Source organism: Protobothrops mucrosquamatus, unplaced genomic scaffold, assembly GCF_001527695.2.
Source record: "Protobothrops mucrosquamatus isolate PMUCROS unplaced genomic scaffold, P.Mucros_1.0 scaffold19, whole genome shotgun sequence".
Lineage (NCBI taxonomy): Eukaryota > Metazoa > Chordata > Lepidosauria > Squamata > Viperidae > Protobothrops > Protobothrops mucrosquamatus.
Window position 1 is genome coordinate 592,850 of NW_015386404.1, and position 23,186 is coordinate 616,035.

Genomic DNA, 23,186 nt, shown 5'->3' on the forward strand with positions numbered 1-23,186 from the left:
TTGAAATGTGGATTTACAGGCGGCTGTTACGTATAAGCTGGGTTGACAAGATCAGAAATGAGGAGGTGATAAGCCACCTGGGAAAGCCGAGGGAAATCATCAAAACAATAAAAAAATGAAAATTAGAATATTTCGGACATGTGATGCGACACCCAGAAAAATACGGCATACTCCGTTTCATCCTCCAGGGAAAGACTGAAGGCAAACGAGGTCCAGGCAGAAGAAGAACATCGTGGCTTCAAAATCTCAGGGACTGGTTTGGACAAAACTCAGCAGCACTTTTTCGTGCGGCTGCTGATAAAAACATGATCGTCAACATGATCGCCAACGTCCGATAATGGATATGGCACAAGAAGAAGAAGAAGTGCATCTAAATCAGGGGTCCCCAACCCCTGGTCGCTGGACTGGCGCCGAGCCACGGCATGCCAGAAACTGGGCCACACAAACAAGCGAAGCCCCATCTGTGGGATGCAGGCAGCAAAGAAAATTACGCACTCTCCGGTCTGCGGAAAAACCTCTCTCCACGGAATGGGTCCCTGGTGCCCAAAATGTTGGGAGCCGCTGATCTAAATTGCACACACCGCACCCTCCACCAGCTTACTGTACTGAATACTTTTGCTCAGAAACATAACAAATGATCTGAGTTTGGACAAGACCATACAACCCCAAACCAGACAAGGCTAGCCATGGTTGACATTAACTAAGCTTACAAGGTAGTGTGAATGCACAACCGGGTTTGTTAATCACCCACTGAAAAATGTGATTTGTATACTGCCAGGCAGTTTTGAGCCAGGGTTCCCTGTACTGCTTCTCTGCTTTTGATGTATTGATAGATGAAACTTAACTAATTCAGCCAGTGATAGCTGGGTTTTTTTAAACCCAGCAGGAAAAGTATCAAATTTTACATTTTCCCCCATGAAAATAGAGCCCTTGGGGCCTTATTTTATGGGACAGATATTTACAATTGTGGGAGCCTCTAGCATTGCACATGTAACACTCCTGGAATGTGAGCTACATTGAGTGCCGGTGTGTTTCTGGGTCCAATTCAGGGTGTTGGTTATCATTTTTAAAGTACCCTATTAGTACCGCTATGTAAAGCCTTAGTAAGACTAAGTAATAAGACTAAGTAGTAAGACTAAGACTAGAATACTGCATCCAGTTTTGGTCAACATATTATTAAAAAGATGTGGAGACTCTGGAAAGAGTGCAGAAAAGAACAGCAAAAACGATTAGGGGGTTGGAGGCTAAACATATGAAGAACAGTTGCAGGAATTGGGTTTGTCTCCTCTAGAGAAAAGAAGGACTAGGGGTGACACGATAGCAGTCTTCCAGTATTTGAGGGGCTGCCACAATGAAGAGGAGGTCAAACCTATTTTCCAAAGCACCAGAAGGCAGGACAAGATACAATGGACAGAAACTAATCAAGGAGAGAACCTACCTAAAAATAAAGAGAAATTTCTTGACAGTGAGGACAATTAATCAGTGGCACAGCTTGCCTCCAGAAGTTGTGGGTGCTCCATCAGTGGAGGCTTTTAAGAAGAGACTGGACAGCCACTGGTCTGGAATGGTATAAGGTCTCCTCTGTATGCAGTGGGTTGGACTAGAAGACTCCAAAGGCCTTTCCAACTCTGTTATTCTGTTATGCATGGCATGGGACCAGGTTACCATCTCATTCTGTTTTCTCATCCTGGGCAAGCAGCGGGGGGTATACTACATACCCCATCAGTTACAGAAGTCCAAATGGGGTGCAAGAAGAGACCCTTCTCTGGACACCACCCAACCCTTTGGAATAAATTGTCCTTGGAGATTTGTGTGTGTGTGGTTTTGCTTTTATGGAAAGTTGCCATGACTCACCTAGGATTATCCTGTATCAAGTAGGCTGGCAATGTAACTTTTCTAAATGAATAATTGTTGCCCTGTTTTCCCTGCAGGCACACAAAGTTGGCAACCGTTTTGGGGAAAGCCTGGTTGGAGAATGGAAAATCGGCATCACCTTCTTTTGTCTTTCCTGGGAGCTGTTCCAGCAAAGATAATATAACATCCAGTTACTGATCCGCGGAGAAACGGAAGTGAAACCTCCGACGTCAGGCAGTTTCTCTTTCCCCAGAATGACAGGGACAGGTTCAGTCTGTTGGGGTTTGGGGTAAACCTGCCCTGCAATAACGGGTGATATTCTATTTTATATATTTGGGGGGCCCAAAAGGGAAGAATGGTATGGAAAAAGAAAAGGCCCCCACTTACATACAGCTCAGGAAACTTTGCCAGAGAGGAAGATGCATCATCGACTTGCCAACATGGTGTTGAATGTCACATTTATAAATATTTACATTTATGTTACATTGATAAATAAAATTCCTTTTTCAATTGTTTTCTGTTTTATTCTTTTTCCCCTTGATGAAATTCACTCCTTCATTGTTCTATAGCATAAAATTTGGGACGGAATATAACAGCATTCTCCCTCCCTCCCTCCCCCCTCTCTCATATCTATCTATCTATCTATCTATCTATCTATCTATCTATCTATCTATCTATCTATCTATCTATCTATCTATCTATCTATCTATCTATCATCTATCATCCATTTAGTCATCTAGCCATCTAGCCATCCATCCATATCTATCTACAGTATCATCCATCCATCCATCCATCCATCCATCCATCCATCCATCCATCCATCCATCCATCCATCTATCTATCTATCTATCTATCTATCTATCTATCTATCTATCTATCTATCTATCATCCATTTAGCCATCCATCCATATCTATCTACAGTATCATCCATCCATCCATCCATCCATCCATCCATCCATCCATCCATCCATCTATCTATCTATCTATCTATCTATCTATCTATCTATCTATCTATCTATCTATCTATCATCCATTTAGCCATCCATCCATATTGATCTACAGTATCATCCATCCATCCACCCAGCCAGCCAGCCAGCCAGCCAGCCAGCTAGCTAGCTAGCTAGCTAGCTAGATAGATCTACCTAATCTAGCTATCTATCATCTATCATCCATTTAGCCATCTAGCCATCTATCCATCCATCCATATCTATCTACAGTATCATCTATCCATCCATCCATCCATCCATCCATTCATCTATCTATCTATCTATCTATCTATCTATCTATCTATCTATCTATCTATCTATCTATCTATCTATCTATCTATCTATCATCATCCATTTAGCTATCTAGCCATCCATCCATATCTATCTACAGTATCATCTATCTATCCATCCATCCATCCATCCATCCATTCATCTATCCATCCACCCACCCACCCNATCTGTAATCTTAAATCAGTCAGAATAGAGCTGGAAAGGACCTTAGAGGTCATCTAATCCAACCCGCTGCTCAAGCAGGAGACCGTATACCATTCCAGACAAGTGGCTGCCCAGTCTTTTCTTGAAAACTTCCAGTAATGAAGCACCCACAACTTCTGAAGGCAAAGCTGTTCCACTGGTTGATTGTCCTCACTGTCAGGAAGTTTCTCCTTAATTCCAGGTTGCTTCTCTCTTTGATTAGTTTCCATACATTGTTTCTTGTCTTGCCTTCTGGTGCTTTGGAAAATAGGTTGATCCCCTCCTCTTTGTGGCAGCCCCTCAAATACTGGAATACTGCTATCATGCCACTCCTAATCCTGCTTTTCTCTAGACTGGCCATACCTAATTCCTGCAACGTTCTTCATATCTTTTTGTCTCCAGGCCTTTAATCATTTTAGTGGCTCTTCTTTGCACTTTTCCCAAAGTCTCAAAACACACTTTCATTCACTATCACACTCATAGATCTACGTTGTTTAGAGAAATCTGAAAGTAAAGATCTATTCTCAAGAGATCTATTCATAAATATATATTTTTTATTTTTATCATCACCTTCTCCTCCAGGGCAACCCATAAGCTGCTGCAGTCCATTTTGCACCCTGTTTCCCCACTCCAATCCAGGGCTTTGCAGGTGCCTTGGATTACAATGCCCATCACCCCAATGAGAGATGCTGGATTTTGTTGGATGAACGAGGCTTGAGGATGCAAGGCCTTCTAATTGGCATGTCCTCACAACAACCTGATGAGGTAGGCTTGCAGGCAGAGAATATTTGTTTTCGTAGATTTTCACGGGTACAGGTATGCAGGTCTTGGCGTATTCAGGTCTTTTCCCGTGTAAGATTGAGAGTATCTTGGCGACGTTTCGACGAGGTCCCACTCGTCATCTTTGGCTTTGTGCCTGTGCGCACAGGCACGAAGCCGAAGACCCCAGCCTGAAGATGATGAGTGGGACCTCATCGAAACGTCGCCAAGATACTCTCAATCTTACGCAGGAAAAGACCCGAATATGCCAAGACCTGCATATATATATATATATATATCTTTCAATCAACCAGTGGAATAACTTGCCTTGTGGGTGCTCCATCACTGGAGGCTTTTAAGAAGAGACAGGACAGCCACTTGTCTGAAATGATATACAGGTAATCCTCAACTTTCAACCACAACTGAGTCCAAACAACAAATTGTGTTGTTGCTAAGTCAGAAATTTGTTAAGTGAGTTTTGCCCCATTTTACGACTTTTCTTGCCACATTGGTTAAGAGAATCCCTGCAGCTGTTAGTAACCCGGTTGACAAATGAATCTGACTTCCCCAGAAGTCAGAAGGTTGCAGAAGGTGATCTTATGACGCAGGGACCCTGCAACCGTCATAAATGTGAGTCAGTTGCCAAACATCCGAATGTAAATCACGTGACCACGGGGGGCTGCGGCAACGCGTGAACAACAGTCATAAATGCCTTTTTTTCAGTGCCATTGTAACTTCGAACGGTCACTAAGGGAGCTGTTGTAAGTCGAGGACTACCTTGTAGACACTCCTGTTTGGGCAAGGTGTTGGACTAGGTGACCTCCAAGGTCCCTTCCAACTCTGTTATTGTATGTTCTAGAGAGTTTGCTCCAAATCCGTAACCACTAGACCATGTTGCCTCCTCCTCCTGCTCCTTCTTCCTGTTTCTAATCGCCGTTCAGGCACTGCCAGCCCAACCCGTGCAAAAGCAACCTAGAACTAAGGAGAAACTTCCTGACAGTTAGAACAATTAACCAGTGGAACAACCTTCCCCCAGAAGCGGTGAATGCTCCATCACTGGAAGTTTTTAAGAAGAGACTGGACAGCCATTTGTCCGAAATGGTATAGGGTTTCCTGCCTGAGCGGGGGGTTGGACTAGATGACCTCCAAAGTCCCTTCCAACTTTATTATTATTATTATTATTATTATTATTATTATTATTATTATTATTATTATTATTATTATTATTATTATTATTATTATTATTATTATTATTATTAAAAAGCTGGCTTGCACGCGGCCAGCGAGCAAGTGGATGCCTTTGCGGGGGAGGGCAAAGTGGCCCCAAGTAAAGCAAGCGGAAGTAGCAGCGGGCTTTCTCCGCAGCCAGAAGTGTGTGTGTGTGTGTGTGTGTGTGTGTGTGTGAGAGAGAGAGAGAGAGAGAGAGAGAATTGGGGACGGGCTGGGGTGAGTGGGGGGGGGGAATCCTCTCCCCGGGACGTCGGGCTGCTGACGTCTCGCCTTCCTCCTTTGCTTCCCCTCGAAAGAATTCCAAGTGCGTATCCACCATCCCAGGAAAAGCGGATTCCGCCTGGGAGGGGGCAAGGGGGAAATGACAGTCCCCGGCCTCTCTTGGACCAGCCCCAGAAGAGCTCGGAAGGCACGGCAGACCCCCGGTCGCCTCTGGCCGCCTTGCGACTCCTCCGCTCCCCCCTCCCCGCTTAAAAGCCCCATCCTGAGACTTTGGCGAGTTGCTGAGAAGTTGGCGCGGCGGCTCCGGCGCTTGCTGGCTCCCGGTCTCCTTGCCTCCCCATCCCCGCCCCGAGCCACGCCGGGCGTGGGCTGCCTTCTCCGGCCCCGGGAACACCTGCTAACCGGGAAGAGAGCGGGAGCCCCGCCGCTTCTTCGGCCAACTTCGAAGTCTCCGGCTTCCCTTCTTGCTGACCACCCCCAGCCCCGCTGGAGAGATCGCGGGAGACTTAGAAGGAAGGACCGAGTCGATCTTGGCAGCATCAGGAAAGAAGGAGAGGATCCCCCCTCTCTCCCCCCCCCTTGCCACCCCAGCCAGCGAGGTTGCTACCTTTGCAGCTTACCTGGGGCCTAAGAGGGCATCCTGGGCTGGTCACCTTCTGCTGCCAAAGGACTCACCTTGGCCGCCCCAGAAGATGACTGTCAAGTTGGAGATCGCCTTGGCCGTTTGCTTACTGCTGGCGCTTCAAGGTAAGTGTCCGGGTCTTCTTGCCAATTGCCTGGAGCCTTCCAGATTTGGTCTTGCAAATTCTCCTGAGCCTTCCAGAGTCTGGAGCAACGTGGACTGGAGTTCCCAGGGCCCTTTGCTGCAGTTTGGAAGGGCTCTTGTTTTCCCCCTGTCTGCCGCCCACCTGAGTCGCTCAGCATCCTTTTGGGGAGCAGTGCCGCTCCTAAACAAAGTCTTCCAAATAAGCCAGGCCAACTCTGTCCTGGCCAGAGCTGAGAATGGAGAAGGTCTGGATTTCAAGAACTTTTGTAGCCGAGTCAAGGTGCAAAAACCTCATCAGCTGCTCGCTTAGTGCCTTGCTGAGGGCACTTTCCTAAAGCGTGCCTTCTGTTTTTTTGGTGATAGCTTGACTTAAATGCACGCCCAGGAGTCAAATTACTGTATATTCCAAGGATGGTCAACCTTGGCAACTTTAAGACATGTGGACTTCAACTCCCAAAATTCCCATCAGCAACTGGCTGGGGAATTCTGGCAGTTGAAGTCCACAAGTTTTAAAGTTGCCAAGGTTGGACACCCTTGCTATATGCCCTCATTGAGATTACTAGATAAAATCAGTGACTAACGAGTTGATATATTTGTCTTTCCTTACTGTTGCTCAAGCTTTTATGAATCTACAGTCCTGGGATTTGTTCACAAATGCATGAATAAGTCCACTTGTAGAGACTCATTTTGCCCAAAGAAGAGACCAAGCTAATCATTGGCATACTTGTTTAAGCATAAAAAACAGAGAACAGGTAAAAGAAAGACGTATTTTCCCCTCTACTAATTCTCACTCAATCTAACTAAAAGGATTTTGCTTTCAAAGCTTCTCTCAGAGCAAGACAGAATTTTGGAGAAAACCATAATGTATGGTGTGTGGTCATCTGACCATTATTATTTAGGAGAATTGGGAACAGTCTCAAGACTGGTGGTCTTCTCCTACTTCCCTTCAATCCCAAGAAAAGATCTCAGAAAAGAATTTGCCATTCGAATCTTCAGAATCTTCTCAAGAACTTCTCCATCCACCCAAATTTTTCTGCCCACAAATGGGGTTGAGAACTTTGGAAGTCTTGTTTTGTCCTGGTTCTACCTAGAACCTTGGAGAGATATTTATCAATGAGAAGAGTCCACCATCATAGGACAACGAAGGATCTGCTATGGAAAGTAGCTTCCATATGTGAGCAACTGGGGAATCAAGGTTCAAAGTCCAGCTTGTGGCATTTGCGGTGTGCCCTGATGCTGAAATTCTGTTTTTGAGTTTGAAAATTGTGCTATATGCAAACACAAAGTTGGAAGGACCTGGATTTGACTTGATAGGAGACCAATGCAGTGAACCTCAAAAATTAAAAGATGCTGTCACTTGATATCTTGACCGGGATGAATTCTACTTTTGATGTGGTGTGGTTTTTCTTTTCTAGCATTCTGCAAAAGAACGTAAGGATTCCTGCTTTGGTTTTTGTTGCTGTTGTTGTTGCATGCCCAAAACCTCCTTTCCTTTACTCTTTCTCCAAAAAAAGATACTATCTATTGCTGTTCACCCGAACTTCCTCTTTTCAGTTCATAGGAAATTTTCCCTGTATGTCATCCTATTCCTTCCATTGGTCCCTGAAGAAGGTTGGGTTAACTGACTTGACTACCACATTTTACTGTTCGAAAAATACATGCCACTAAAACAGAATGATTAATCCCAAAATAAGAGTTGGAATTTCTTGTCTTTTTACAATCATAACTGCCTTGCTCTGGGCCAAACTATTTAACTCCTTCTCCTAATATTGTGCCTCTCTGTAGGCATCACCTGCCGTACAAGTTCTTAGGCTGGTCATGCCAGCAATAGAGATGAAGATGTTCTCTCTCTAGTCCTAATTTACTTTGCTAGGTTGGTGATATGGCTATAAAATTATATATCAATATTATATATGATGTAATGTAATGCAATATATTATATTATATTATTATATTATATTATATTATATTATATTATATTATATTATATTATATTATATTATATTATATTATATTATATTATATTATATTATATTATATTATTATATTATATTATATTATATTATATTATATTATATTATATTATATTATATTATATTATATTATATTATATTATATTATATTATATTATATTATTATATTATATNTATTATATTATATTATATTATATTATATATTATATTATATTATATTATATTATATTATATTATATTATATTATATTATATTATATTATATTATATTTATTATATTATATTATATTATATTATATTATATTATATTATATTATATTATATTATATTATATTATATTATATTATATTATATTATATTATATTATATTATTATTATATTATTATAGTATAGTATAGTATAGTATATTATTATATTATATTATATTATATTATTATATTATTATAGTATAGTATAGTATAGTATAGTATAGTATAGTATAGTATAGTATAGTATAGTATAGTATAGTATAGTATAGTATAGTATAGTATAGTATAGTATATATTGTATTGCATTGTATTACATTACATTACATTATCAGATATAATAGCCAGTTTGGTCTAGTAGTTAAAGCACCAGAATAGGAACCAGGAGATGGTGAGTTCTAGTCTTGCCTTAGCCATGAAAGCCAGCTGGGTGACTTTGAGCCAATCGCTCTTTCTCAGTCCAACCCACACCTTACAGGGTTATTGTTATGGGGAAAATCGGATGAGGGAGGTAAGGGAGAGAGGGAAAGACAAAGAGAGAGGGACATTGTCAAGACACAGAAGAATCCCTGTTAATATACCATATGAACATTTTTCCATTCATATATACTGGGGATGAAATCCATACGCAGAGATAGGTGTGTCTAGAGGGTGCCCACAACCTATTTTCAAAGTTCCATTTGTGTTTTTCATACGTCCCCCATCACCACGCTGGCCACCTAGTTGACCTTAGGTCAATACTTTGTGGATCTGCTTGAGAAGCCCTAAATCAGGGGTCTTCAAACTTGTCCCTTTTATGACTTGTGGACTTCAACTCCCAGAATTCCTCAGCCAGGCACGTGTGCCTGGCTGAGGAATTCTGGGAGTTGAAGTCCACAAGTCATAAAAGGGACAAGTTTGAAGACCCCTGCCTTAAATCCTGGCCACTACTTTGCAGTGCAGATCAGCTTTGATTCCACGACATCCAGCGATTGAAGCAACCCATTTCCTAAATCTGCATAATCCATCAAAACTTGAACAGGTCGTGTCCACCAAATACGTTCAGCACCAGAAAGCCAAGCCAAGGTGAGACTTCAGTAGTTGGTTGTGCGCCTGGGAACTACCAGGTTCCTCAGTGGAAGATGACGGGGCCATGATATGGCAGGGAGAGCAAATATATTAGTCATGACTCACAGCTGAATTTCTGCTTCACGATAAATCATTAACATGCGATGGTTCACAACCAGAATTTGCAGATGAACTTCTCTGGAAAGCTGCTTTGAAGCCAGGAAGGAAATAGGTCTCTGAAAGTTATTCTGGGATGACTCATTCAGATATGAAATTAACAAGCTTGAGTATCAATATTCTCCATATATGTCTGGATCATTCATAATGTTGTTGGAAAAGGATTTTCTGACTAAATGTCTTCCTAAAGGATGATATTTCTCAAGCTTGACAACTTTGCGTCCACATCTTACAGTTGTCAAGCTTGAGAAAAACTGCTGAAGGGGGAGCCTTCTCTGGTTTGTGAGCTCCTGGAAAGAACTTCTCCGCATCAAAAACGTGGAGTAAGACACAAGCCAGACCACATTTAAGTGGGGTGCTAACAATCTGCCTAACCATTTGCATCTCAGTCTGTGGATATGCATGTTACCCATTAAGCCAGAAGATTGGATGAATCCAGAACAGAAAAGCTGCTTCGCTTGGCTGGGATGGGGTGAGGGTCTAGGACAGGGGTAGGCAACCTTGGCTCTTTTATGACTCGTGGACTTCAACTCCCAGAATTCCTGAGACAGCCACGCTGAGGGGAAAGGGAGAGGTTTCCAAGCTGAGCCATGCTGGCTCAGGAATTCTGGGAGTTGAAGTCCAGGAGTCATAAAAGAGCCAAAGTTGCCTACCCCTGCTCTAGGGAATCATGCAGCCTATAGTTGAACTGCTCCAAAGTTCAGTTCGGTTTCCTTTAGAGACAGAACTATTTAAAAAATGCTGTCAACTTAATTGGGTGGGATTTTTCTAGGGATGGTTCCAATTAGAATCCCCCCACCCCCACCCCCGTCCGTTTTTGGATGCCAAGGGGAATAAGAGCGGGCCGTGTACAAGGCAATGCCTGGAGATACCACTAGATGGCAATTCCTCCTAGAAACGTTTTTCCAGATGTTGCGTTGGGGAGAGTTGAAGGGGAAACCCCAAGAAGACCAGCGTCTCCTCAATCAGGCTGTGGTTTTGTTCACCATTAATGTCTGCAGGACAAAGCTCAAATTTATTTTCTTCCCAGTCCTTGATCAGATCAGAAGCTTTGTCATTTTCTGTTTCTTCTAAGGAATTTTGGTTGCTGTGCTGATTCTAACCAACTAACTAACCATTCCTTCCTTCCTTCCTTCCTTCCTTCCTTCCTTCCTTCCTTCCTTCCTTCCTTCCTTCCTTCCTTCCTTCCTTCCTTCCTTCCTTCCTTCATTTAATGATTAACTCAAGGCAGTGAACACACATAATATTTCTTCCTCTTCCTGTTTTCCTCATAACAACCCTTTGAGATAGGCTGGGCTGAGAGAAAGTGAATGGCCCAAAGTCACCCAGATGGTTTTCATGCCTAAGGCGGGACTAGAACTCACCGTCTCCTGGTGATCGGCCTAAATGGTTTTTATCAGGGCTTTTTTTCTCATAGAACGCCCAGAATGGAGTTCCGGCACCTTTTATGGATGGAACTTTGTAGGGTAGGCAAGGCAGGTTGTATGACATGTGTGAGTTCCGGCACCTTTTTTTTTTTTTTTTTTTTAGAAAAAAAGCACTGGTTTTCATGCTTAAGATGGGACTAGAACTCACCGTCTCCTGGTGATTGGCCCAAAGTCACTCAGATGGTTTTCATGTCTAAGGCAGGACTAGAACCCACCTCCTCCTTGCATTTTAACCATTGATTGGTGGTTAGCTTTAGCAATGGTTGCCTGAGCAAACCAGCTTGGAACCACAGTTATTTATTTTTCCTGAAGTGAGGTTCTTTGACTCAGCATACTGGTGTTTGTGTGGAACTGAGCACTAGCCCTTCATAACAGCAAAAGCCTTCCAGGATTTCAGGTGGAAGAAAAACTGATTTTTTCCCCCTGTAGCCTGATTAACTCCTCATTGCATCCAGCTTGGATTCAGTGAGATAGCTATTTAAAGTTTTATTATGATTTAGTCCATTTATATCCCATATTTCTGTCCAGAGGGCATTTGAGGATGGAGAACAGATAGTCTTGGCTGGGCTTGTCTTCATTTTGAAATAAGGCAATAAAGTCTGTTTGTTTGAAGATCAGCCATAAGCTCTTTCCAACTTGTGTGGTCAATTCACACAACCGCTATGTTCGGCTTGTCCATCTGGCATTTAATTGTGCAATTCATTAGAGGGGGAAAAAAAGGAATTTGCAAAAAAGTAAAAAAAAAAATTGCCCCAGACCATACAAAAGTAACCCATCATCAATAACCAGAAGCCGTGGAAGAACTTTGTTTATATAAAGTTGGTTTGTGGGCTTCAGTCCCTGAAAGAAAAATGATGTTGCCAACGGTTTGATCTGCTGTGCTGTAATTAAAAAGGTTTCCTAGCAAACAGATTCTTTAGTCATAACATGAACATTTTATGCATCATAACCCTAACAGAGTCTGCCCATAGCAGTTGTAAGTTGTGATGGTCATAAAACAGGTCAGTCAACAAACCCAATTTTATGAGCTTCAGTGGACCAATCCTTCACTACGGGTGGGGTTTTGCTGAAAACTGGAAGGAATTGCCAATTTTTGGCAAAACTGTCATAAAACACAAGTCGGGTGATTGCAGGTAGGGTAAATAGGTACTCCATCTCTGGAAATGTTATGACTAGAATGGATAGACAGCCTTCAAAAGTAGTTTAATTGGGTTTCCCACTTTGCAAAGGATTGTGCCAGATTAATGTCTCTCAACAAGCTTGGCAACTTTTAAGGTGTGTGGACTTCAACTCCCAGAATTCCCTAGCTAGCTGTGCACAGGGGGCAGAGATGAAAAACATGTAATGGGGCCACAGCATTAGAAAAGCAAAGTGTATTCTATCACAAATACTGTCTTGTGGGCATCAGAAAACACACCAGTTACTGTTCCATATCCATATCTAGTAAAGGGCCATTTTGGTCTAGTGGTTAAGCCACCAGGCGAAAAACAAGAGATGGTGAGTTCTAGTCCTGCCTTAGCCAGGAACACCGGCTGGGTGATTTTGGGCCAATCACTAGGAGACGGTGAGTTCTAGTCCTGCCTTTGGCACAAAAGGTGGCTGGATGACTTTGAGCCAATCACCAGGCGGTGGTGAGTTCTAGTCCTGCCTTAGACAGGAAAGCCAGCTGGATGACCTTCGGCTAGTCATTCTCTCTCAGCCCAACTTACCTCCCAGGATTGTTGTTGGGAAAATAGGAGGAGGAAGGTGTGTTGGTTGGATATTTTCACCACCTAGAATTATTTATAAACATAATAAAGGTAGGATACCATCAAATAAACCAATAAATAAATGGGACATGGATTGAGGGGGCGCACCAGGAGAGAAACCAAATGAAACCCCACTTAGACTAACGTGTTTTTAATGCTTTTGCACAACCCAATTGTATTCTCCTGACTTATTTATTCATCTGCTAGGCAAACAGAGAGAGAGAGAGAGAAAAAAAAAAGTCATTTGCCAGCTCAGATTATGATCTGCAAATGCCACTTCGGATAAGCACAGGTTGACTGAGAAAGCCTTTGCTGAAACGGGAGACTGAGCCCACCAGAACAGGATCAGGCAACGGCAGGATGACTCATCCGGAGATATTTTCATATGGGACCAGATCTCCGATCCATCTTTTACTTTTTTTACTACAACGAAAAGACAAGATGTCAAAGTCATGTCAGACAGGCTGGATGATTCAAAGCCCATAAGATATTTTTATCCCTACACTTAGCCAAAAGGCACACACAATAACATACATATAAGCTGTGAAACCGAGGCAGGCTTACAGTGTGAAATACACATGGCATGAAACGAAGAAGGAACGGAGGGAGGAAAGGGAGGAAAAACAAACAAATGGAGGTGCCAGTTGTTAAAAGTTAAATAGGCAGCTGGAAAACTACATTCAGTGAAAGGAGGATCCCAAGAGAGCTGGATGTATCAAGTTATTGGAGATAAAATCAGTGCTTGCTTCAGAAAAATTCATTAAAGAGCTTTTTATAGGCATGGGATTCTAGGAACAACTCTATAATGTTTGCATTTGTGGCGATGTTGTTGTGCAGCGCGACTATTTTTGTAATTCAGTGCTGAGAGAGAAACTTGTAAGGTAGATAGGTGAGGTTCAGAGAGTTTCCTAAATCTGCACTTAGATTTTATTGAATGGTGTTGCCGACAACTGGTGTAGGTTGAACTGCTGAGGTTTGGAATTGTGGAAAGGGAGGGTTTTCAAATTCACTCTCATCCTGGGAAATTTACGAAATGGCTCTGAACCTGCCACTTTTAGCTCAGCCTAAATTGCTGGATTGCTGTTGCAGGGAGATGTAGGTTAGAAGTCGATGGGTGGGTGGGTGGGTGGGTGGGTGGATGGATGGTTGGATGGATGGATGGGTTGGATTGTATTGGATTGTATTATATAAACCTCCACATCCCCAACCCACTTTCCCAAACCATCTTAATTCTGTTCATCTGTTTGCTATTCCAGAATGTTTTACTTCAGACATTTTTGTAAGAGTTAGGGATCCATATGAGAACTGCAGAGACATCCAGAATAGCTTCACTGAGGACATTTCCCAACGGAAATGGTGCCTTAAAGATTGTGAAGCACAATGTCGTTTTCAAGGCTGCAGTCTTGAGTCTAATATCCCTTTCAAAATGGCAATTTTTAATGTGAGAGAAACACGCAGGGGTTAATCGTCTTAACTGTCCTGGATTAAACCAGTGTTATTTTGATGAAGTTCAAAAGTCATAAAACAGGTCTGATTTTATGCTTGTCCCACGTTCCTTTCGAGAGTACAATTGCTAACGGATCAGTCCAGGCCTCGGGGGACTGGCTCTGAATGGCTCTCAGCATAGAGTGGGGTGGAAACCAAGCACATTGTTCAGAACAATAGGAAGTGGGAAGTCAAAATGGTGGCTGGCTCAGAATTCCTTATTTATTTTTTTTCGTGCAATGGATACAGCCCATCTGTTTCTTGCTCCGCAAAACTTAAGGCAATCCAATTGTACGTTTTGTTTTTGTTTTAATTCCTCTGCTGCCCCTCATGCTGGGCCAAACAACACCCGATTCCTTGATGTAACAAAAGGGACGTGGTTGTGTAGCTAAAGCGGCAAAGCTTTTGGTTTTGCAAATGGGGCTTTGTAATTTTCCAAGCATTTCGTTAAGGGGAAAAGAAAACAAGAAGGTTGAAGTTCTTTGCTGATAATGAAACAATCCCAGGTTCCATTTCCTCTTTTTTATTTTTGGTGTATAGGGAATGGAGAAAGCATATGGCCCCGAAGATTTTGTAGAAATCTGGAGTCAGCTGCCATATGTAAAGGAAATGTATGGGCTTCACTTCTATTTTCAGACCCTGTGCTTTGTCTTCTCTGTTTCCCCGTAAGTTTCCTTAGATCTTCCTGTGTTTTTCTTAAGTGTGGGAACAACCTTGCCAAGGAAGTGGGGAGCAGGATCTGCAGGATAACGGGAATTGTTCTAGATTGAAAGGTCAAGGTAAATCTGACCCAGGGCTACCAGTTGAGTTTATTTGGTCTCAGGTGACTAAGGGATCCCTTGCATTTCTAGTCTGTATTTGGACCCCCCCCCTTTTTTTTGGCTAATGTTGTTGCTTAAAATAATTTGCTTTCTTAAGTGGAGAAAGAAAAGAAAGAGATTTAAAACCAACAACAAACAATGCTGGATTAAAAAGGCATTTTCAGTTCAGACAAATTGCTCAGTTTTGCTTGAAATCCTCTTCCCTTGATTATAAGAGTTGCTTTATGTGTTGTTTGTTAGTTAATTTGTTTATTAGGAGACCCGTAGCCCTTTTCCACTCACAAAGAAAATGTGCTCCAGGCAGTTTATAGCAGTGAGAACAACAATCAAACCACCCACGTAAAGATGATCCCTTTATAAATTTGCATCAGAAATTTAATAAATTGCACACACATGATCTGCCTTCCCCAATGTAACACTTTCCATGTGTGTGGGATTGCTGCCTACAGAAGTTCCATTGGCCAGAGTGACCAGCAACTTTTGGGGTGTGTGTGGGGGTCTCATTTCTGGACAGAGACAGGCTGGGGAAGGTTGCCTGAGATCAGCTGAAAGCTCATCAAAAAAGAAGAACTTAAAGAGTCAAGCCAGAATTTTGATAAAAGTAAAGATAAATGAACTACCCACCATGGATTGCCCCAGTCTGGATCCCACAAGAGAATAGGGTTCTTCTCCAAAGCACAGTCCATGTTATTTGGACTCCTACTCAATCTCTCTTCAGAATTGTCTGCAGTAAACCTCTGTTGGACTTCAACTCTCAGGGGTTATAGTCATGGTCATATATTCACAGGGAATGCTGGAAACTGAAACCTATATTGTTGGAGATCACTTGGATTGAGAAAGGTTGATCTACACTGGTGGTCTTTGCTCCAGAATTTCAAGCATGTTCTTACTAAGTTTGTTTGGAGGTGGCAAGAACAATACCTGAAACCTCCTTACTGTATATATTAAACTTACTGAGGGGGAAATCCCTTTCCCTTAGGCAACTTTTGTGACCAGGCAGATTCTCAACTGTTGTACAGAGAAAATAATTTGTTGTCACCAAGTATAGGGGGGTTCCATCACGCAAGGGATATGTGAAAATCTTCCAATCTGACCTGTTTGTGGTAAATGCAGGTTAACATACCACAATTGCTGTTCACTAACTAAAATGAAACGCTTGAAAGAATAATATCTCTTCTGGCTTAACGTGATAGACTAGCCCCCTTTTCAGACCTTGGAGCCCACTCTCCAAAACTGCAGGACAAAATCTACAATTGGCATTTTTCATTATAAAAGAAAAAAAAACCCACTGAAATGGGCACCATAAACCTTCACCAAACCCATCTAACATATTGAACAGCATTCGTCTTCGTTCTCAGGCACAACCCAAGAAAAAGGCTGGACCTTTTAGCTCCCTCTTTCTGGTGGCATCACATTTCTCCATCAAAACTTTGTATGGATAGAAAGGCTCTTTTTTTTTTTAATAAAATTTTTATTGATTTTTATAATTAAACAACAAAGATTATGATGCATTTACGTACATAAACAAAAAAGAAAAAATAATCCAAGTCTAAATTACAATTTAACTAAACAAAGATAATACAATCAATATATACATACTTTAACTCTAATAATGCAATAAGTAACAACAATACAACTGATCAAGAACTATATGATAATTGTATAATTTATCCACCTTCAACATTTAAACTCAAAACATTTAAACTCAAAAAAATAGAAAGGTTCTTAAAAGGGGTGGGTGGGAGATGCCCAATCCTGTACTAAAATGTCACAATTTATATACTTGATATAGGAACATTTAAACTGGATTCACACAGCAAAGTCAAGTTAATACAGTTCAAGGTATATAGGATAAAGGATAGTTAAACGAGCACCTTTACAGTTTCATGTGATGATCTGATTTGTACAACAGGCTGGATTCACACAACTCACAGAATTACAAACTGCCCAGCTCCTGTTTAGCTTAGCCAAATATGTTGTGTGAAGCCAACCAGGGTATTTTTCTAGTCATTGTACTGGAAGGATGGGTTTCTCAAGTCTGTGGATTTTTCTAAGGAGAGTTTTAAGATCAGATGTCCAGAACACCAGCATGTCTGACCGTCGCTCTGTGTTTTGACAGGTTGGGGCTTAAACTGCATTTTCTGGACATGACATGGAGAGGATTTGGCTAGTTGAGAGAATCTCTTTCCTGTTAAAACTTGGAGTCATCAAAGGGAATGCAAACAACAATGTCACCCCCCACCACCACTTTCTTCCACCCTCCCTGGGGTCTTCATTTTAAACAGCATGTTTAGCTTGTTCATGAAAAGAATCCCAGAGAATCATTTAACTTTTTGGCCCTTGGAATATAAGCAGACGTGACTGTTTTGGAGATGGTATTTTTGAGCATTGGGATACATTCGTGGGTTGCACCAATACCCCAGACTTCTTCCATGTTGTCGCAAGCAGGAATAGCTGGAAGAAATAGTAGAGGTCCATTCTCTCAGGTGAGGGTCCACTGATGCATCTCGGAGAGAAGACCATCCATGAAGGTCCATGAGAGAGAATTCACCCTTTGATGTGGTGGTTTGGTTGTCTGGCTGATAGCTCATCGTCTGATGTTCCCCTAATGCAGAGCCTAAACCTTAGAGTTTCAACCACTAGTTTTGATGCTGCCCTCTGGGGAAGTAGAGAACGCGTCCATCTGTCTGACAATCCTTCAGATGATTGAAAGCTACTATAACATCACCCCCTGAGTCTGCCCACCTAAGCTAAACATATCCAGACCCCATAAAAAGAATGTTTGTGGTTCAGGGTTGAACTGCTGGATCCTTGGTGCTCTCTGAGCTTGGTTGAGCTCTTGCAGCTGTTTTATTACCTGACTAGGTAACATCATCAATGCACCAATGATGTTACTTAGTCAGATAATGAAACATCTGCAAGAAAATAACCCCGTTCAGAGAGCACTGGGACCCCATACCAGATGCTTTAACTGTCCCTCGTAGGATTTGGTGTACCATCTTAGTAGACCTCTTCTAAACTTGCTCCAAAGGTGAGCAGAATTTACCATGGTATTCCAGGTGGAGTCTAATCAAAACAGAATTAAATAATTATTTCTCACTTATTAATTGATGGCTTTCCTGTCAGGTTGATCCCCTCTTCTTTGTGGCAGCCCCTCAAATACTGGAACACTGCTATCATGTCACCCCTGGTTCTTCTTTTCACTAGACTACATATACCCAATTCCTTTAACTGTTCTTCATATGTTTTAGCCTCCAGTCCCCTAATCATCTTTGTTCCTCTTCTCTGCCCTCTTTCCAGAGTCTCAACATCTTTTTTATACACTGGTGACCAGTGGTCTGACTAAGCTTTGTAAAGTGATACTAATACTTCACGTGATCTGATTCTATCCCTCTATTAAAGCACTTAGGATTGCATTGGCTTTTTTGGCTGCTGCCGCACACTGTTGGCTCATATTTAAGTGATTGTCCACTAGGACTCCAAGATCCCTCTCACAAGATCCCTCTCCCTATTGAGCCAGGTACCACCTATTCTATACCTGTGCATTTGGTTTTTGAGTGCTGTGAACACCACCCTGGGGCCATTCAGGCTGAAGTGTTCTCTGCCATGCCCATATCTCAGCCTCTTGCTTCATCCAAAAGGGCATCTGCAATTCACTCTATGCTCCTTGACTTAGGATGGAAGTGTTAAGCTTAGAATCTACAAGGAGCTGAGATCTGCAACCCATTAGCCAGAAGAAAAGAAAGTCATTTTTTAAAAAAATAAAAAGTTTTTTTGTAATACAATGCACAGATTTTCCTTTATAAAACTTTACATTGATTAGTTTGCATTTCTTTGAACAAGATATTGTACATGGACCAGACTATTGTCCATTTCCAGTTATAAACTTAAACAATTCTTAAAATATTGGTGGTCCATTCAGTGAAACTAAAATGTTTTAAGAAGGGAACTATAGTTGCATCCAGTTTTGGTCACCACATTACAAAAAAGATGTTGAGATTTTGGAAAAAGTGCAAAGAAGAGCAACTAAGACAATTAAAGGCCTGGAGACTAAAACATATGAATAATGGTTGCAGTAATTGGGAATGGCCAGTCTAGAGAAAAGAAGGACTAGGGGGGACATGATAGTAGTAATTCTAGTATTTGAGGGACTGCCACAAGGAAGAGGGGGTCAACCTATTTTCCAAAGCACCAGAGTGCAGGACAAGAAACAATGGATGGAAACTGATCAAAGAGAGAAGCAACCTGGAATTAAGGAGAAACTTCCTGACAGTGAGGACAATTAATCAGTGGAACAGCCTGCCTCCAGAAATCATGGGTGCTTCAACACTTGAGGTTTTTAAGAAGAGACTGGACAGCCACATGTCTGAAATGATATAAGGTCTCCTGCTTGAGCAGGGGGCTGGACTAGAAGACCTCCAAGATCCCCTCCAGCTCAATTCTGATTCCGATTCTGAAATGCACTCATCGTTGCTGACAATGAACTCCCATGTCTGTTTGAAAGTGAGATTGCAGGTAGTCCTCAATTTATAACCACAACTGAGCTCAAAATTTCTGTTGTTAAGCAAGACATTTGTTAAGTGAATTTTGCACCATTTTATGACTTTTCTTGCCACAGTTGTTAAGTGAATCACTCCAGTTGTTAAGTGAATCTGGCTTCCCCACTGACTTTGATTGTCAGAAGGTCGCAAAAGGGGATCACATGACCCCTGTACATTGCAACCGTCATAAATACGAGTCAGTTGCCAAATGTCTGCGTTCTGATCATGTGACCATGGGGATGCTGCTACGGTCGTAAGTGTGAAAACTGGTCATAAGTCACATTTTTCTGTGCCATTGAAACTTTGAACTTTCACTAAACAAGTGGTTATAAGTTGAGGACTACCTGTATTAGCAGAGTTTACTACCAGATATATGGTGTAAAGTTGCCACTCGCTTAAAAGTCAAAGAACCATAGCAGTTAAGCTAATCCCAACTAATTTTTTCACCTTATTTAATAATTTTATTAAACCTATCAAAGAATAAAGTACAAGTGAAAAGGTTGGGGAAACGGGGGAGTCAAGTCTGAAGTTGTTTATTGCAACAACTTATTATGCATTATGCAATCTTTGGAAGTCAACTCCAACTGGGAGCGAAGGAATTTCTCAAAAGTTTTCTTCTCCACCAAAAGATTTGCTGTTCTTCAATCTTTTTCTCCAGATGCTTGAGAATTTTGCTCAGATTTCTCACGGTGGCTTCGGGGGCTGTTCTCCCTGACGGAGAATGTGTTGAAGCTCCTGCTAGTGGAGAGACATTCCGGGGCTTCCTTTTCCTATCACACCTTTTCCAACTTGACTTTGTCTTTCTCGACCTGGACTTTCTCTTGGGATTTAATGGAATTGGAGAAAGGCAGGGAGGGTTTCTGGTAGGTGCAGGGAAGAGTGTTACAAAAGAGAGACCTCATCCCTAAATCAGTGCAAGAACATCACGGTCTTCCCATGAGGATTTCACCAAAATTCTTCTCCTTTGAAGTAATCTTTGGAAGCAAAATTCCCTTTCGTGCAAGCAAATGAGAACAGCAACCGGAATATTCGTTTGGTCCAACTTAGAATCATCTTCCAAAAACCCAGCTTCCAGTTGGCCTCTCGCCTTCAAGTCCTGTTGCTTCATTAAGTTTGACGAATGGAAGCCTGGGACTCATTCTCATCCATTCCCTCCATGGAGAGTGCAGGACCCAATCCAAAGTAGACTGAAATGGACCTTATGAACTCTTTAATTCAGTGTTTCTCAGCCTCTGGAATTTTAAGACTTCAACTCCCAGAATTTCCTAGCCAGCAAGGGGAAGTTGATGCCCACCCAACTTAAAACTCCAGAGGTTGAAAAACAGGGCTCTGATTATACATATATCCGACCTCAAGGGAATCTGAGGTGCTCAAAATATCAAGACAGTGGCTACAAATGGATGATTGGAGCTCCACCCATTCTTGAGATGTAGCTCACATGCAAAGTTACAAAGGGGTAGGTGGGTCTTCAGTTGTGTGGTTATACAAGTAGTCCTCGACTTACAACCATTCATTTAGTGATCGTTCAAAGTACAACAGGACTGGAAAAACAGTGACTGATGACCATTTTTCACACGACGTTTCAGCATCCCCATGGTCACCTAATCAGAATTCAGATGTTTGGCAACTGGCTCATATTTGTGACAGTTGCAGTGTCCCGGGATCGTGCGATCATCTTTTATGACCTTCTGACAAGCAAAGTCAATGAGGAAGTTAGATTCATTTAATGACCGTGTTGCTAATCTAATAACTGTGGAAAGAAACTTTGTAAAACAGGGCAAAACTCACTTAACAATGTCTTCCTTGGCAATAGAAATTTGTGGTCATAAGTTGAGGGCTACATGTAGCTGCCATCTTAATGTTTTTGACACACACACAAACAGAGAGAGACAGAGACAGAGAAAGAGAGAAAGAGAGACAGAGAGACAGAGAGAGACACAGAGAGAGAGAGAGACACACACACACACACACACACACACAGAGAGACACACACACACAGAGAGAGAGAGAGACACCAAGAGAGAGACACACACAGAGAGAGACAGAGAAACAGAGACAGAGACAGAGACAGAGACACAGACAGACAGACAGACAGACAGACAGACAGAAAGAGACAGAGAGAGAGAGAGACAGAGAGAGAGAGACAGACACACAGAGAGACACACACAGAGATAGAGACAGACAGAGAGAGAGACACACACACACAAAGAGAGAGAAAGAAAGACAGAGAGACAGAGAGACAGAAACAGAGAGAGACAGAGAGAGACAGACAGAGACAGAGACAGAGAGAAAGAGAGACAGAGAGACAGAGAGAGACACAGACAGAGAGACAGAGACAGAGAGAAAGAGAGACAGAGACAGAGAGAGACACAGACAGAGAGACACAGAGAGAGAGACAGACAGAGACAGACAGAGACACAGAGACAGAGAGAGAGAGACAGAGAGAGAGAGAGAGAGAGACAGACAGACAGACAGACAGACAGACAGACAGACAGACAGACAGACAGACAGACAGACAGACAGAGAGAGACAGAGAGAAAGAGACACCCAGAGAGAGAGACAGAGAGAGACAGAGAGAGACAGAGACAGAGAGAGAGAGAGAGAGAGGATTCCCTCTCATATTCATTAGCACTGATATAATTGGCAGTAGTAGGGTGAGCATTTTTAACTCAACCAGAATTTGGAAGGACAATCTTCTGCAGTCTAGAACCATTGTATAGTATTGTGACCACACTCTTGTAATATCCAATACATCTAGAGTAGATTTATAGATTACTGCATTTGCAATGTACACTGTACGATTAATAGATTGATGTTTTCTAAAATGATGTTTTTATGAGTTTTGGCTCTTGAAGAGCAGAGGAAGATATGCGTGTAATTTCACATGGGTCAGAAATGGGTCAAGAATGTTACTTTTCAGGATGATTAGAAAGCCTAGCGTTCTGGATTTCAGCCTAGGCTTGGTGCTGGAGGAATAGCTTTGAAATGAATCACTTTTGCACATCATTTTATTTTTATTTTGCGTGCTCTGCAGTCTCGGGAGATATGCGATCAGCATGTTGGGACTATCAAAACATTCCATGTATCTTTTTCGGTGAAAAGAATAATGAGGAGGAATCTTCTAAAATAATTACTCATCAGGATTCTGCCATAGCACTTCGACAAATCTGGGTGGCCAACAAAGAATGGTACATAAGGGTTGTTGTTAAAGGGTGTTAAAAGATGTTGGCTTGGTGATTGTTGCCACTGACCAAAAACTGGTCAGTTTGGATGTTCCACATTCTGAATCTAGGTTGAAAAAATGGTTAGGACCATCTGATGTTTAAGATGGTTAAAGGCCTGGAGACTAAAACATATGAAGAATAGTTGCAGGAATTGGGTATGGCTAGTCTAGAGAAAAGAAGGTCTAGGGGTAACATGATAGCAGTGTTC

General features: G+C 41.9%; 1 protein-coding gene across 1 annotated transcript in view; it reads left to right on the top strand.

Annotated features, from left to right (window-relative positions):
* The first annotated feature begins 6,217 nt into the window (after positions 1-6,217).
* Positions 6,218-23,186, top strand: part of LOC107282917 (vascular endothelial growth factor receptor kdr-like) — a 184,503-nt gene continuing 167,534 nt past the window's right edge. The window contains exon 1 of the mRNA XM_029283103.1: positions 6,218-6,272. Coding sequence (XP_029138936.1) covers positions 6,218-6,272 — 55 coding nt within the window. The remainder of the gene's footprint in view (positions 6,273-23,186) is intronic.